We start from the raw sequence: 17,675 nt of genomic DNA, 5'->3' as shown, positions 1-17,675 counted from the left end.
AGGTACCCCATCCGGACGTGTGCTCCTCCGGGGTCTCGTGGGCCGAACTCTCGTGGGCCGAAGGCCAGTCGACCCGAGGCTCGTGGGCCCAAGACCCGTGGACCGGAGGCTCGTGGACCGGAGTCCGTGTAGCCTCCTCCTCGGACGAGTCCACCCTAGCAGTCACGTGCTCGGGTGAAACAGCTGGGGGTGGCGGCGAGGAAGGCGCCGTAGCAGTCACCCTACCTCCTCTCCCGCGACCACGTGCCCCACCTCCTCTCTTCCTACCTCGTCCCCTGCTGGGCACCGCGGTCGACGAAGAAGGGCCCGGCGGTGTCGCCATACTGTCCAGCAACGCTCGGCGGAGAGGTGCGTCTGGAATGGAAGACCTCAGACCACGCGCCGACGAAGAAGGGGCCTTGGCGCGCTCCCGACCAGCGCCCACCATCTTTCAACACCTGCCATGACAAACAGTAAACGAAATTAGTACAACATAAAAAAAAGACCGACATGAATAATAATATGTGTATCACTTAAGTGTATCATCATCAAGTACAACATAAAAAATTTAATACCTGACACTACTAATAATCTCGATCAGTATCATCAATAAATGCATAATCATCATCATCACTATAATCAATGACGGGCTCATAGGGTTCAGTGGCATCAACATGTGGAAGGCCACCTTGACGTAATCGGTCAAGCAATGACAGGTCATCCGCAGCAGTAACCTCTTCTTGTTCCGGCTCTTCTTGTTCCTCCTCTGGGGTGATGTCGGATTCACTGTCGCTGTCTACTTCAATGTTTTGGGGTGAAGTATAGCGGTTCTTGAAACGCTTTTTGGAAAGACGTGTCTCTTGGAAGAATTCTCCTTCATATGTGTCTGGGTTAATGTGAGGTTCATAATCCTCTTCCTTTGGGGGAGATAGTCTAGCACGTGGCGGCACTTCATAAACGACATCCCAACCTTTCAGATTTGGATTAGTTTGGCAGGCCCACGGTAGATAGAATACTTGGGTCGCCTGTTGAGCCGTAATATAGACATCAGGAACATCTAAATGGGTGCTTTGGTTGATTTCAACTAGCCCTATATGTTCATGAGTCCTTCTAGTCTCCTTCGGCTGAAACCAATAACATTTGAAGACTACGACATTCGGTGGGTTTTCACCATAGAATAGAAGTTCATAAATTGCTTCAACTCTCCCATAATACTCGGTACCTCCTTCGCCGATAGCAGATACACAACAATTTGTAGACTTTCGGTCGGCCATAGATAGCTCTTTGCCATAGGTACGAAAGCGATACCCGTTGATGTCGTATTTGTCAAATGAACGGACCTTATAGTCAAAACCATTAGCGACTTGTCTCAATTCGGCGTCCATAGACTCTGAATTAGCCTACAAGTTTAATATGAAAGGATTGTTGCATTACGCACAAATTAGCGAATGAAATGAAATTGTCTAATAGAAATTACCGTTTGTTTGAACCAAGAGATGAAACCGGGATAGCCGCCTCCTTGCTTTGCGAGAAGCTCATACTCTTCGACAGAATCCTTTTGGATCACCGCTCCATACGAGAATAAGGCGACGTATCGACTGTATGAAATATCCAGGAATAAGAGCAGTTCAAAGGAAATAGAAGTTGCGAAACTATGTACCGAGAACTTACTCGATGTACGGCCGCACTTCTATCAGGTTGTTGAAGATATACAACGAAATGGTCCGCCATTGTTCGTTATCCAAAGATACTGGATTTGAAACACTGGCTGGTGCGAGATTCCCTTTGAATAGGCTGAGGTTGGATCCACCCTTTTTAGGGTCGTCAGCATTGTACCGAGGCTTCGGATTATGCAAATGACGATTTTTGGCTTCGTAGTGTGCTGTCACGAAGTTTGCCGCCTCCTCAGTGATGAATGCCTCAGCCATCGATGCTTCAATTCTACGTTTATTTTTACATTTTTGTCGAAGCGTCTTCTGCATCCTCTCAGTTGGGTAGCACCAACGATTTTGCACGGGCCCCCCCAATCTTGCCTCGGTCGGGAGATGCAAAATCAAATGTTGCATTGGATTAAAGAAGCCCGGTGGAAAGATCTTCTCTAACTTGCAGATCAACTCCGGCGCCAACTCTTCCATTTCTTCTAGCACGCCAGGCGATAGTTCTTTCGCACAAAGAACACGGAAGAAATAGCTGAGTTCTGCCAGTACTAGCCATTCATCCTCAGGGATGAAGCCACGCAACATCACCGGCATTACCCGCTCAATCCATATGTGCCAATCATGACTCTTGAGACCAAATATCTTCAATTTATCAAGACTGGCTCCCCTCTGTAGATTCGCTGCATACCCATCGGGGAACATCAACTGCATTTTCACCCACAAGATAATTTCCCTCATAGCTGGCCTTCCAAGATTGAACCATGCCTTTGGCTTCGTCCAGTTCTGCTTTCCTTTCGGTTCTTTCATGTTTTGTAACGGCCTATCACATAGCGCCTCCAGATCGACTCTAGCCTTAGTATTATCCTTTGACTTCCCATCTATGCCGAACAATGTACCAAAAAGTGCCTCGGCGATATTCTTCTCAGTGTGCATCACGTCGATGTTGTGTGGGCAAAGGAGGTCTTTGAAGTAAGGCAGATCCCATAAGCATGTTTTGTGAGTCCAGGCGTGCTTAGAATTATACCCCTTGAAGTACCCTGGACGCTCTGGATCTGGCTCGAGAGCGTTTAACTGATCCAGGGTCTGTTGGCCTGTCAATGCAGGTGGTGCAGAGTTTTTGACAACTCTACCTCTGATGAAGTTCTTCTTGTCTTTCCTGAACTTATGGCGAGGATTCAGGAACTGTCTATGCATGTCGAAGCAAGAAAACTTGCGACCGGCCTGAAGCCAACGAAACTCAAGAGCTCCCTTGCATGTGGGGCACGGGAACCTTCCATGCACACACCAGCCAACGAATAGCGCATACGCCGGCAAGTCATGCGTCGAGTACATGTACCAGACACGCATTATGAAGTTCCGTTTGCTATAGGCGTCGTATGTCTTGAACCCATTATCCCAGGCTTCTTGCAATTCGTCCTTAAGCGGCTGCATGTACACATTCATATTTTTCCCCGGATAGTTGGGCCCTGGAATTATCAACGTCAGGAAAATGTTCTTTCTTTGCATAATCTGTCCGGGGGGGAGATTGAGTGGAAAGACAAATACGGGCCAACAACTGTATTGGGCTGCCGTCATACCAAACACACTGAACCCATCCGTGCTGATGCCGACTCGAGGATGCCTCGGATCTGCCGCTTTGTCACCATGTAATTCATCAAACTTTTTCCACGCAACACCATCCGATGTGTGTACAATCATCAGATTCCCATCTGCATCTAGTTCGGTTCTTTTGCCCGTTTTGTGCCATGTCATCTGTCTGGCCGTCTCTTCGACCATGAAAAGACGTTGAAGTCTTGGTACGATTGGCATATACCGAAGAACACTAACGGGGATTTTGGTCTGTGTCTTCTCACCCATACCGTTGTCTACCACAACATACCTGGAAGACTTGCAAATGGGACAATAGTTCAAGTCCACATAGTCAAGCCTAAACAAGACACATCCTTTCTCACAGGCATGTATCTTATCATAGGGCATCTTCAGTGCACGGAGGATTTTGTCCGACTGGTACAGGTTTGCAGGCATTACATGGCCTTTGGGTAGAAAGCGTCCAAATACTGTCATCATTGCATCGTAGCATTCTCTGCCCAAGTTGAACTAAGCCTTCAGAGCCATTACTTGTGAGATGGCATCCAACTGACAAAGCTTAGTGTGCTCATGGAGCGGACGTTTTGAAGACTCCAACATTTCATTGAAGGCCTTTGCAGATTCCTCCATCTCCTCGTCCGAATCCCGAGCATCATCGAAGTCTTGCACCATGTTTTCCATCCCGGTACCATGCTCGTCGGTGCGACGACGATCCACCTCAGCTCGGTCACGTTGGGCAGACTCACCATGAAATGTCCACACCGTATAATCGGGCGTAAAACCACTCTTCTGCAGGTGTTTGCCCATTTCAACCTCTGTCCTCTTTTCCCAATTGCCGCACTGTAAACAGGGGCGCCAGGTTTTCCTCTGGCCATTTGCAAATGCGGCTCGCACAAACCCCTTGGTTTTTGTGAACCATTCAGTGCTCCATTTGTTCTGACCAGTGTGACCGGTGTACATCCACGCACGATCACTCATCTTGACTTTTAGAGCTACTAGACACACAAAAATATATATATATATATATATATATATATATATATATATAATTCACCATGTATATATTCATCAGTTGATCTACTTTGTCAATTTTATTACGTCCATGCAACCTACACTCTAATAGGTAATGATAGGTCCTAATCCCACCCGAGTATGTTTAGATTGGGTTCATTTTCCCATGCTATGCTCCGGATCCTACGCAAAATTTCGGCAGCACCTCCCCGCTGTTCTCCTGATACACGTCTCTGCAATAAACAGAGAGGATGTGTACCCGGAGAACAACAGGGGAGGCACTGACGAAATTTATGCGTCGGATCCGGAGCAAAGCATATGGGAAAACGAACCCAATCTAAACATACTCGGGCTGTCCATGGATAGCGTTGGACAATTCGAAAGAATCAAGGTTATAAATATGCAAATGCATGCATATTTATAACTATGACGCTTTCGAACGGGAGACACATATTGGTTACGCATACTGATGATTCAAGACACATATATAGCTAGCTATCAAGTTTCATCGGAATAGATCAAATAATTAATGGGGGAGGAGGACATGTCATTTGTGCTCACCCACGAACGAAGGGGCAGAGCTCGTCAAACGCACGGCGAGGTCGTCGAACACCAAACCTCGCAGCGATGAAACAACTGCACATTTAAAACTACCCGATCAACACAATTATATACGATGTTTTTCATAACAAAATCGAAAAATATATGACCTAACTAATAATTCACAAATATATGACCCCGTCGGCCTCTGGAAGGCCAAAGAACACCTTTTCGGGAGGTGTCAGGGGTCGGGGTGCCGTGTCGGGGTCGGGGTCGGGGTCTCGGGGTCGGGGTGTCGGGTCGGGGTGCCAGGTCGGGGTCGGGGTATCGTGTCGTTGTCGGGGTGCCGTGTCGGGGTCGGGGTCGGGGTCGGGGTCTCGGGGTCGGGGTGTCGGGTCGGGGTGCCGGGTTGGGGTCGGGGTGTCGTGTCGGTCTCGGGGTGCCGTGTCGGGGTCGGGGTCGGGGTCTCGGGGTCGGGGTGTCGGGTCGGGGTCGAGGTGCCGTGTCGGTGTCGGGGTCGGGGTGTCGGGTCAGGCTCAGGGTTGGTGTGTCGGGGTCAGGGTCGGGGTCTAGGGGTCGGGGTGTCGTGTCGGGGTGCCGGGTCGGGGTCGGGGTGCCGTGTCGGGTCGGGTTTTTTTTCCCTCTTTTTTCCTTTTCTTCTTCTTCCTCTTCTTCCTTTTCTTCCTTTTTTTCCTTCTTCTTCTTCTTCTTCTTCTTCCTCCTTTCCTTTTTCCTCTTCTTCTTCTCCTCCTCTCCTCTTTTTTCTTCTTCTTCTTCCTCTTCTTCTTTTTTCTTCTCCTCCTCCTCTTCTTCTTCTTCCTTTCCTTTTTCCTCTTCTTCTTCTCCTCCTCTCCTCTTTTTTTCTTCTTCTTCTTCTTTCCTCAAACTAAACTAAACCTAATCTAAAACAAAAACTAAAACTAAAACTAAATCTAAACTAAACATAAACCTAATACAAAAAAACAGAAAAAAGGAAAAAACTAAATCTAAACCTAAAACTAAACTAAAACTAAACCTAAAACTAAACCTAAAACCAAAACTAAAACTAAATCTAAACTAAACATAAACCTAAAACTAAAAAAACAGAACAAAAAAAGGAAAAAAAGAGGAGGTAGAGCTCACCTGGGGCAGGGCCGATGGAGGAGGTGGCCGGTGGAGGAGGGGGCGGGGCGGCCTGGGGCGGCGGCGCCGGGCCCGGGGCGGTGGGGCGCGGGGGGGCCGGGGCGCGGCGGTGCGGCGGGGGCGACGGGGCGGGGGGCCGGTGGGGGAGGTGGCCGGTGGAGGAGGGGGGCGGGGGGCCTGGGGCGGCGGCGCCGGGCCCGGGGCGGTGGGGCGCGGCGGCGCCCAGACGATAGGGCGGCGGGGGCGACGGGGCGGGGGGCCGATGGGGGAGGTGGCCGGTGGAGGAGGGGGACGGGGCGGCCTGGGGCGGTTGCGCCGGGCGGCAGTGGCGACGGGGCGGCGGGCCGGTGGGGCGGCGGGGTGGTGGGGCGACCGGGCGGCGGCGAGTGGTGGGGGCGGCGGCGCGCGTGTGAAGAGCAGGGAGAGAAACAGGGCCGGGTGGGGCGCGGCCGTTAGAGATATGTTAAATCTTTGCCGTCCGCCCCCTTTGTCGTCCGCTTTTTTGCTCTTTGCCGTCCGCTTTCTTGCTCTTTGCCGTCTGCTAGCGGACGGCAAAGAGGGGGGCCGTTAAGTATTTTTTTAAGCAGCTCGTCAGTGGGGCCCCTCCCTCTTTGCCGTCAGCTAGCCGACGGCAAAGAATCTTTGTCGTCTGCTAGCGGACGGCAAAGAACTGGCTGATGGCAAAGAAAGTCTTTGCCATCAGCCAGTTCTTTGCCGTCAGCTTTTGGGTAGCTGATGGCAAAGAGCTTCTTTGCCGTCAGCTAGCAGACGACAAAGAGCTGGCGGATGGCAAAGTAGCTGATTCCAGTAGTGTCTATTAAAAGGAGGCCTTAATATCCCTTAGTTTCCAATAGGACCCCGCTGTCACGGGAGGGTAGGACAAAAGATGTCATGCAAGTTCTTTTCCATAAGCACGTATGACTATATTCGGAATACATGCCTACATTACATTGATGAACTGGAGCTAGTTCTGTGTCACACTATGTTATAACTGTTGCACGAATAATCGCATTTGACATAATCATCCATCACCGATCCAATGCCTACAAGCTTTTCACATATTGTTCTTCGCTTAGTTACTTTTCCGTTGCCACTGTTACAATTACTACAAAACTATCACTGTTACTTTTGCCACCGTTACCGTTACTTCCATACTACTTTGCTACTAAACACTTTGCTGCAGATATTAAGTTATCCAGGTGTGGTTGAATTGACAACTCAGCTGCTAATGCTTGAGAATATTCTTTGGCTCCCCTTGTGTCGAATCAATAAATTTAGGTTGAATACTCTACCCTCGAAAACAGTTGCGATCCCCTATACTTGTGGGTTATCACTCCCTGATGATACAAAAAAAGAGAGGCATCGGAGCAAGTGGACTGAAAGCCCAGAGACTGCAGGAAGGCTGCGATACGCTCGTACCAAGCCCGAGGCGCCTGCTTCAACCCGTAAAGAGAACGGGAGAGTAAGCACACAAAGTCCGGATGCGCGGCGTCGACGAAACCAGTGGGCTGCTCACAGAACACCTGCTCAGCGAGATGGCTGTGCAAGAAGGTGTTGGAGACATCCAACTGGTGCACAGGCCAGGCGCACGGGACCGCCAACTAGAGCACGGCATGGATTGTGCCCGGTTTAACAACCGGGGCGAAGGTGTCGGTGAAGTCCATGCCTGAGCGCTGCCGAAATCACGAACCACCCATCGAGCCTTGTAGCGCTCGAGAGAACCGTCCGCGCGGGTCTTGTGGCGAACCACCCACTTGCCAGTGATGATGTTGGCACGAGGGGGTCGCGGAACAAGCTGCCACGTGCGGTTGCGCTGTAGGGCATCGAACTCCTCCTGCATCGCAGCAAGCCAGTGGGGATCCCGAAGGGCAGCGCGAGCGGAGGCGGGAATGGGTGATGGCGTCGATGTTGAGGCGGCGCACACATACTCGCTGGAGGAGTAGCGCGTGCTCGGCTGAAGCACACCAACCCGGGCATGGGTCATCACGCCAAGAGGTGGAGGAGCGGCGACAACGAGGCCCACCGCGACGGCGGGGGCTGCTGCGGCGGCGGCGGGAGCCACGTCGGCGGCGGGGGCCACGGCAGCGGTGACATCTGAGCCGGCGGCTGAGGTGGTGACGGGCGAGGGGGAAGTCGAACCCGTCTCCGTGGTGACGGGCGGGGTGCCCACCGGCTCAACCTCGTAGGAGGGAGATAGGGACCCGGGGCCCGGTCGGACTCGACCTCAGGGGAGGGAGTCGAAAAACCGGGCGACAGAGGCAGAAGGCGCAGTGCTGGGTGGGTCTCCGGGGGCGCCGTCGCGCATCGCTCCAGGCAGGGGGCGCGGGGGTCGGCGCCGAAGGAGTCGAAACCGGAGAAACCTGAAAAAACGGGAACACCGTCTCGACAAAATACACGTGCCTCGAGGTGTACACACGATGAGTGACAGGATCATAGCACCGGTAACCTTTGGTGTTAGGGGTAGCCAAGGAAGACGCATGGGACGCCACGTGGTGTGAGTTTGTGTGGCGTGGTGGACGCAGTGCTAGGATAACAAAGACACCCACAGATGCGGAGACCGTCGTAGGACGGCGGTGTACCGAAGAGAACGTGGTGAGGGGCGTAGTTCCACCGAGGGCGACACAGACGAATGATAACTAAAAGAGCGGCGGTGGCGAGAGCATCGGGCCAAAACAGCGGGCACGTTAGAGTGAAAGAGTAACGTGCGAACGCAGTCATTAAGAGTGCAGAGGATACGCTCGGCGCGGCCATTCTGTTGTGAGGTGTAGGGGCAAGTTAGATGGAAGGTGGTGCCGTGAGAGGCGAGAAGTGTGCGGAGAGCGACGTTGTCAAACTCTTTTCCGTTATCGGTTTGGAGTGCAAGTATGGGGCGACCAAACTGGGTGGTGACATAGGAATAAAAGGCGGTGAGTGTGGCTAAAGCATCGGATTTACGACGAAGAGGAAAAGTCCACACATAATGAGAATAATCATCTAAAATCACCAAGTAGTATAGATTGCCCGTGTTACTTGCAATGGGAGACGTCCAAACATCACTATGAAGTAACTGAAACAGAAAAGTGGAAACTGTAGTAGATGCACTAAAGGGAAGACAAAGGTGCTTGCCCAAACGACAAGCCTCACAAGTATGCTCGTCGAGCTTATTACATGAGAAAGAAAAACTCCTAAGAATCTGACGCAAAACGGCGGGGTTGGGGTGGCCCAAGCGAGCATGACAAAGGTCGATGCCGGCTGCGAGGGAGACGGGTGTGGAGGTGGAGGCGGCAGCGTGCACGGGATAGAGCTCGTCAGGGCTATCACATCGGTGAAGCACTATCCGGGTACGGGCGTCCTTCACAGAAAAACCAACGCCGCCAAATTCAACAGTAGATGGATTCTCACGAGTAAGACGACAAACAGAAACTAAGCTAGTGACTAAGTTAGGTGAGATAATGACATTAGACATAGTGATAGGTGTGGAACTAGAAGGAAAACTAGAACTACCGACGTGAGTGATAGGTAAAGAAGAACTGTTGCCAACGGTGATACGAGTGGGAGTGTTAACGGGAGTGGAAGACGACAGGTTACCGGGATGAGCTGTCATGTGCGCAATAGCACCCGAGTCCATGTACCAGTCACCTCCACCGCCATAGTTACTCGGCGACGGCGCAGAGTGAAGGGCGGCCAGGAGGGCGGGGTCCCACGGTGGAGGTACTGGTGGCGGCGGCTGGCCTCCGTAGGGTGGCGCCTAGGCAGGCGCGCCATAGCCACCGAGTGGTGGTGGCGCGAGGGGAGCACCGTACGGCTGGTAGGGGCGCCGAAGAACGTCTGGTGGCCCGCGGGGCGAGGACCAAGAAGACCCAGTGCAGGAGCCCGCGGGACGGGTATGTGATAGGCGTGGACGATGCCCGTCCACGGGTTCTGCCCGGCAGCCCACGGCGGGGGAGGCTGCTGGTAGCCCCCCCCCCCCCCCCGCGCACCTTGCGGCTGCTGCTGGTGGCGACCCCCGCCGCCCACCGGTTGGGCCGACCCCCGCCACCTTGCGGCTCCTGGGGAGGTACGGGCGGTGCGGGCGGCAGCGGGGAGTAGCCGGCGGGCGCGGGCGACAGCGGGAAGTAGCCGGAGGGCGCGGGCGGACGGGGCGCGACCGGAGGAGCAAGGCCGCCGCGGGTGGTGCCGGCGGCGAGGGCGGTGTGCTAGACCCACTGCTTCAGCTTCGTCATCCGGCGCTCCACAAGTTTGAGGTACGCAACGACGCGCTGGAAAGTGGGCTGCGACAGCACGGTGAGGTTGGACGTCGCATTGCCGAAGTCCTCGTTAAGGCCGGCGGTGAGGGTGCTCAACATGAGGTCGTCAGAGACCTTGGCACCGATGTCGCGAAGCTCGTCGGCGAGCATCTTGAGCCTCATGCAGTACTCGTCGATGGTGGAGTTGTCCTGGTGACAGCCGAAGAACTCCTGCTGCAAGAAAACAAGGTGCTGAAGTTTGTTATCGGTGAAGAGCGCGTTGATCTTGGCCCACACGGCGCAGGCGTCGTCGTCCTCATCGACAACCGTGTGGAAGATGTCCTTCGAAACCGTCTGGTAGAACCATCGGATGATCGTGGCCTCAATGGCGGAGCACTCGGGATCGCCGCGCATGTACTCGCTATCCATGGAAGCATCGATATGTTCGGTGAGGTAGTACTCACGGAAGATGAGGTTGAAGTAGGTCTTCCACGTGTAGTATGACGTGTTGGAGCTGTCGAGGCGGATAGGGACCCGGACCTCGATGTTGAGGTCACGGTTGGCGGCGGCGGAGGACTCGGGGCCGGCGAAGGGGTTTGACGAGCGGGTCGTGGAGGAGCCCGGGGAAGACATGGCGGCGCGGCTAGGGTTAGGGTTTTTTTGTGGGGAGAGGAGGAGGTCAGCGGCGGCAGGGGGTGCGGCGGCTGTGGAAGGGGGCGCGGCTGCGGGGAGGAAGGGGCAGCGGCGTCGGGTGGCGCGATGGGAGGCATAGGGCGGCGCGATGGAGAGAGGCGAGGCAACGGCTATGGGTAGCGCGCGGGGCGGGCGGAAGCGGGCTTGCACGAGCGGCAACGGCGCGGGGTAGGGGAGGGAGGGGCGCGACGGCTGTCATGGGAACGAGTCTGACAGTAGAAGTAGGGGGTATGTAGGAGAGGGCAGTGTCCTAGCTACGACGAGGTTGTACGCACAGATTTACGAGTTCAGACCCCTCTCGGAGGAGGTAACAGCCCTACGTCTCGGTGCCGAGGAGGCTTGTCGATTGGAGTGTTGAATAGTTATAGGGGGTGCGAACCCTTGTGCTAGAGGGGAGGGGTGGCTTATATAGAGTGCGCCGGCCCCTCGCAGCCCTCAGTTACACAGGGGTTCAATGAGAGTTAAGTCCTGAACGTTACTGGTAACGCCCGTATTAAATGGTCCTTATGACGACGGAGTGAATGCCTGACCGTTGCCATCCTGGGATGACTCTAGGTATTCTATACTCCGAGTGGATCTTTGTACGGTCGAGTGAAATAGCGATGGTCGAGTGGAATTGGGATATCCGAGTGAGATCTTCTGTCGAGTGTATTACACTTCACATGGTTTCAGTTGGTATCTCTCGTTTATCTTTGTGGGCCTTGGCCTCTTGTGTAGTGTCCTTGGGTAGGGCATGTAGGTCAGGCCTATGACCCTACCCTAGGTACATGTCATCATCAGCGACGGCGGGGTGCAGCGGTGGTGGGTGCGGCGGCAGCGGCGGCGGCGAACCCTAGGGTTGGATCGAAAAGGATGATACTATGTGGAGGAATAGGTTGCAATACATTAGTCGTTGCATTGATCGGGTGCAGGTGCACGTATACATAAGTACATGGTAGGTCTCAATCCAACTATACACAATTAGGAGGTGGGTTACAACACATAATACATGCAACACAAATATATACTCAACACTCACCACCACCAGTCGATTTATCTAGTTCTTTGAATGAAGAGAGCTTAGTTACAACAAATTAAGCATCTATGCATTGAAGTCTGGCAAACAACTTTTTAATGTTTTAATATTTTTAAGAACTTTTTAATGTAATTTTCATATAATTAAGGAAGTTACGTAGAAAAGGCAGAAATTACATGGATGTTCTCAGCCAATTCCTTTCTTGTGAAACATGATGACCCAAATCTAAAGAGTGCTATCAATCCAGGTCCAGGCCTGCAAAATCTGTAGTTTCCTGAACAAAGATTTGAGATTTTGTCTTAGTAGAATTCTTCAAGAGGCCAGACTCTAAGTCTGTTCTTAAGGATCTTGTAAGCATTTGTGTATTGAAAAGAGGCCTGACAGCTGACAGCGAGGATTGTTAAAAAATTAATTTGGGGCCATCTTTTATTAAATCCTTTTTGTTGGCCTGGAATAAGCGATGGCCCATTACAGCCCCACATTTGAAAAGAAACAAATCGAAAGTCCAAAAAATTTCGAAAGATAATAATCGAAAGTCCAAACCGCTGACAGCGTTCCACGCACCTAATCAAGGAACGTCTGCAAAAACTCGAGCACCTTATCGACATCTTCAGGCAAGACACCCTTCACCGCATCCGCCATCCTGAACCGCTGAGCCCACGCGGCCAGGGCCGGCGTCCTCCCCGCGTCCAGGAGCTTGACGCCGATCATCTTCTCGATCACCACGAACCAGCCCAGGTAGCTGCCGAGCACAACGTCGACGAACCCGATGCCGTCGCCGCCGAAGAACGGCTTCCCCCCGGAGCTTTCCCCGAACGCGCCTTCCAGCGTCTCCATCGCCGAGATGGCCCGCACTGCCGCCTCCATCTTCTCCTCGGTCTTGCGGGCGAACAGGATGGTGAACCACGGCGACCCAACCTGCAGCACATGCGTCGCTTCGAGCTTAATTGCTTCCAAACAAGAATCAAACAGAGAGCGCGCGGCGAAGAGACGGCGGTGCGTCGTGTAATACTTGCCTTGTCGTCGACGTAGGCGGCCCAGAACCGGGCGGTGGCGCGCTGGTGCGGGTCGGCGGGGAGGACGCTCGGGCCGGTGCCCCGCCAGGCCTCGTCGATGTACTGCACGATGACCTGCGACTCCGGGATGGGCTTGCCGTTGTGGATGAGGACGGGCACCTTCTTGTGCACGGGGTTGGAGGCGAGGAGGAGCTCGCCCTTGCTGTGGAGGTCTTCCTCGACGTACTCGTAGCTGATGCCCTTCAGGTTGAGCACGATCTGCACCCTGTTCACGAACGGGCTGTCCCACACGCCTAGCAGCTTCACCTCGTCTCCTCCTGCCGCCGCTGCCATTGACAAGCCGTGGCTCAGCGCTTGGATCTCTGGGTTCCTGGTATGTGGTGGTGATGGGATCTTGGATGCTGAGGCCTTTGAGTTGGAGGCGACTGGTTATAAACGAGTGAACATTTCGGAGTTCGGGGAGTTCAGCGCTGCTGCTGTTAGGTTGTCTATAATTTGGAGTGTTTTATATGTTTGGTGATCAGGTCGGTTAATCATGGGCTCGTGGCAATCGAGTGAATTGATGTGCCAACTGCAGATTAGTCATTGGTGATAGCACAAAGCTTGTCTCCCACCATTTTTGTTGTTGGAAAAAACGAGTAGTATAGGAGAAAAGCGCCGGTAGGTAACGTGCGTGCTGCACGCATCGGATCATCAAAGAGATATGCGCCTCTCGAGCTGTCGTCCAACGTTCACGTAGCGCTCCGGGCAATAATCCGCGCGCGAGGCGAGAACCAAACACAAGAGCGTTTGGCGAGCACGCATTTTTCTAAAATGTTGAGTATTAGGAAACATAGTTAGACTAGGAAATATTCTACCTTGATTTATACTCCAAATAGATCATATACTCCTATATAGATGTCCATGAGGCTTAAGCAATACAACAAACTATTCCATCAAATCTCTCTCTCCTTTCTAACATGGTATCAGGCTAATCACGATTCAAACCCTAGCCGCCGCCGCTTCCGCACCCGCGCGCCGCCTCCGGGCGGTCGGCCTCCATGACCGCCGCCGGGGGCCGCATCGCCCGTACCTAAGGTTCGTCCGCCGGCCGTGTTGGCCGGCTGCCCTAGAGTCTTTTTCTTGAGCCCTTGCTCCCGGTTTTTTCGCTCTTTCGCCAGTCGTTTTGATCGGCGTTCTTCTTTTGGTTTTCAGATCTAATCTTGATCGGTTTGCGTCGTCCGCCGCCGCCGTCGACCCCCGTGCGCCTCTACTCCGACCCCGGCACGACCAGCCGGCCTCTCCTCCGACCCGGTGGCCACGCACGCCGAGGCGGCCCGTTAGGGCCAGCCATCGTCCGCGCGTCGGTCCGCCCGTCGCCCTGCGCCGGCCGTCACCGCCTTGCTCCGACCGGGACACCTGCACGCCCCGACCCGGCGGCCTCGCGCCATGCGCCAGCCAATCATAGTCGTCGCTCGCGCGCCGGCCCGCCCATCGATCCACATCACCCGCCTCCGCCGCGTCAGCACGGCGGCCCGGCGGTCTACCTCGTCGGCCTAGTCCTCGGCTGCGTCGGGACAACTGCGTCAGGCTCGTCAGCTGCCTCAACTCGGGCGCCGCTGCTCCGTTGGTCGCTCGGGCCTCGCTGCCCGGGCGCCGGCGTTGCTTTGGCAGCCCGGGTGCCGGTGCTGACAAGCTCGTCCGCATGACGTCTCACGCCGTCCGTCGTCGCCGGCTTCATCTCGGACTCCACCGCCACCACGCCTCCACCGAGCGGCGTCGCTGATCTCGCGCGCGATCGGCTTGATCACCCGCTCGCCGCCGCGATCCGCCTCATCTACGCCGCGCGACCGACCTGGCCCGTCGGTTACGCACGCCTCCGCAGGTCCCGTGAAGATCGTCCCCGAGTTCAGCGCGCCTCTCCACCGATCGAGCATCGGGCTGCTGCTCCGTCGCCCCGTCGGGCCGCAGCGCCGCCGCCCCTTGGTTCTCCTCGCGGCTGCATCGACTCGTGTGTCGCCGCTGCATCGCCCCTTCGGGCCGTAGTGTCGCGATACGCGGTCCCCACCGCCGCCCCGAGGCCGTCCCGCGGTTGCACCGACTCGCGAACCGCCGTTGTGTCGCCCCTTCGGGCCGCAGCGTCCCGGCCCGCAGTCCCCGCCGCTGCCTAGAGGTCTTCCCGCTGTCGCCCTGACCCGCCTGCCGCCGCTGCGTCGCCCCTTCGGGCCGTAGCGCCGCGGTCCGCTCCGCCGTCACCGCGCGTCGACCTCCCGTGGTATGCTTCGCGCCGTCTTCCTTGGCGCGGGAACGCCACCGTCCGCTCCGGTCTTCGTCACGCTGTCAGGGTTCTTCGCCTACTTCGAGCACCACCGCCGCACTCCTAACCTAGCCGTTGCCGCCGCCGCCGTCAGGCCGCCACAGCCGCTCTTCTTTGGCCGCCGCCGCCGCTACTTCCGTAGCCTTCGCCGCCCGTCCACCCCCTTCGTCTTCGTCCAGCACCAGCTCATCGCCAGCGTCGCCGGCATCTACCCCGACCGCTTCATCTACTCCGACAACCGCGGGCGACATTGGCCCCGCGCCGATTGGCGCCGCAGCCGTCGTCGAGTCCTTCTTTGCTGGCCTCTCCGACTTCTTCGACATGGCGTACAGCTTGTGCAGGTCCCAGTCTACGCATACCCAGTGCTGGCAACACCGTTGCGTGCCTTCGTCCACGACGTGTCCCCGGGCCTGGCAAGCCTGGTGCGGCGCTTCATCAACTTCGTCTTCGTCCGTCTACGCATGCCCGGTGCTGGCAACACCGATGCGTGCTTTCGTCTACGATATGTCCTCGGGCTTGGCAACCCCGGTGCGACGCGTCGTCAACAACGTCTTCTCCCCGGCGCACCACTTGTTCGACACCACTGTGCCCATGACTAACTCGGCGCCCTCTTGCGCCCGCGGCTCCACGGCGACTTCCTCGACACCAGCCACCCCGACTCGACATCGACCACGACATTCTTCGCATGGCTACCTCGACCACGGCTCCACAACCCACGCTCTTGGCTACATCGACAAACGGCACAAAGGGCTACCGCCTGCTTGAGCAACCTCGTTGGTTTCCACTCCAGCCACGACTCAATGCGTCGACCGTTACGACTGTGGGGGTGTCCGTCGGCTTGCCTTCGGATTCTTCTCCAGTCTCACCGTCTGCGTCACTATCGTTGTGACTGCGGGGGGATGTTGAGTAACGTGATTGTATTAGGAAACATAGGTTAGACTAGGAAATATTCTGGCTTGCCTTGTACTCCAAGTAGATCATGTACTCCTATATATATGCCCACGAGGCTCAAGCAATAGAACAAACTATTCCATCAAATCCCTCTCTCCCTTTTAACATAAGACAAAAGGGAAGAATCTGACCATTGGAATCGTGTGGGGAAATGCTAATATTTCATAGAAATCTGTGATGGATGGATGTGCACTGATCCGTGACAAAGTAACGTTAGAGCATCAACAGCCGGACTTGGCAAATCCGACCCCTCAAACGCCCGCGGACACGTCCGTAGATACTGACTGGGCACCCCTCAAATGTTGTGCCACACATCCATATACCACAAATTCTGATCCTCCAATCCATGCAATCCATGCACGTCGATCATATTCCATTTCGGTCGGATCTTCATTGTCATTGATCATGTTTGACACGACCGCCTCCTACATGATTATAGTTTACAAGCATTAGTCATGAGCGAAATGAAGTAGTGGTCTATGCTAAAATCTGATCAGACAAGAGCAAAGAAAACGCACCAACTCTTGTTCGGTCATTCCGTCGAACATATTGAGCGCAGCCCGGACACTGCCGGAGCCCGTGCTCATCCGCGACCGAACGAGCTGCGGCGAGTCACACACGTCAACCGCCGGCATCTTCGTGGTCACAAAACTCTCCGGAATGGCCCAGCCGGCGGTTGGATCATCGTCTGTCCCAACGGGGTCGGACATAGTAATCCGCGTAGGCGCTTAGAGGGAAGGGGTGCGGGGATCCGGGCGCGGAGGAGGAGACAACTGCTCCACCACGTCTGAACCTCCCTATGATGCCGCCGCCGCTTCCCTCTCTCGCTGTCGGCGTCGTCGCAACTTGCGGGCGACGTTCTACGCCTTGCAAGTCGCCGCGGACGAAATCACGCCCCCGACGAACGAGGCGGACCGCGTCTCCGTCGCGGTAGTGTGGGTCGGGCTAGACGACATCTCGGCGGTGGATCGGGACTGGAGGTGAGGATTGGGAGTAAGGGTGGAGGCCGGCAAGGGTCCGGGCGCGGGAATGGTTGAAGGGCGGCGGGAGGAGGAGGAAGGGTTTGGTGGATTTGGTTGGGGTGAGGTCGGGCTGTCGAGTCTGACGTGGCGGGCGCGCCCGGACACCCCCATATCCGACCTATATTTGGGCTGGATATGGAGGGTGCCGATCAGCCCGGGCGTTTGAGGGTCGTTTGAGAGACTCGTCTGGGTCAAAAAATTGTGACCGGGCTGTCACCGGACAGCCCGCCTGGATGTATGAAACAGATTTAAGAGGTCCGGTTGTAGATGCTCTTAGCCGTCTCAAGAATCAATGGTTTAGATCAAAATGAATAGGGCACGTGCTACACGACACATTTTTTTGCATGTAATACGTGTCAAGACTACCTACAGTATATAACATCTATTTATATTTTGTGGGGACATCATCTACATTCTACATCACTCTACATTTTAAAATCAAACAGAAAAACCGCACCGAAAATAAACTGAACTGAACCAATTTTATAATTTCTGGTTTCCGGTATGGTATGAAGTTGCATTACCCTTTCGAAATTCGGTTTTTATGATATATATCAAAAAATAGGACTGTTAACCGTAT

General features: G+C 54.7%; 1 protein-coding gene across 1 annotated transcript; it reads right to left on the bottom strand.

Moving 5' to 3' along the window:
* Nucleotides 1-12,207: 12,207 nt before the first annotated feature.
* LOC123181403 (probable glutathione S-transferase GSTU6) lies at nt 12,208-13,443 on the bottom strand. Its single transcript, XM_044593661.1, has 2 exons — nt 12,827-13,443; nt 12,208-12,728 (listed from the first exon to the last, which is right to left on the bottom strand). Exons 1-2 carry the CDS (start codon nt 13,157-13,159, stop codon nt 12,375-12,377), a joined length of 687 nt encoding a protein of 228 aa, XP_044449596.1. The 5' UTR covers nt 13,160-13,443; the 3' UTR covers nt 12,208-12,374.
* Nucleotides 13,444-17,675: the final 4,232 nt, after the last annotated feature.

The sequence above is a fragment of the Triticum aestivum genome, chromosome 1D (assembly GCF_018294505.1).
Source record: "Triticum aestivum cultivar Chinese Spring chromosome 1D, IWGSC CS RefSeq v2.1, whole genome shotgun sequence".
In the NCBI taxonomy this organism is placed as follows: domain Eukaryota; kingdom Viridiplantae; phylum Streptophyta; class Magnoliopsida; order Poales; family Poaceae; genus Triticum; species Triticum aestivum.
This window is presented reverse-complemented; position numbering and strand designations above follow the sequence as displayed.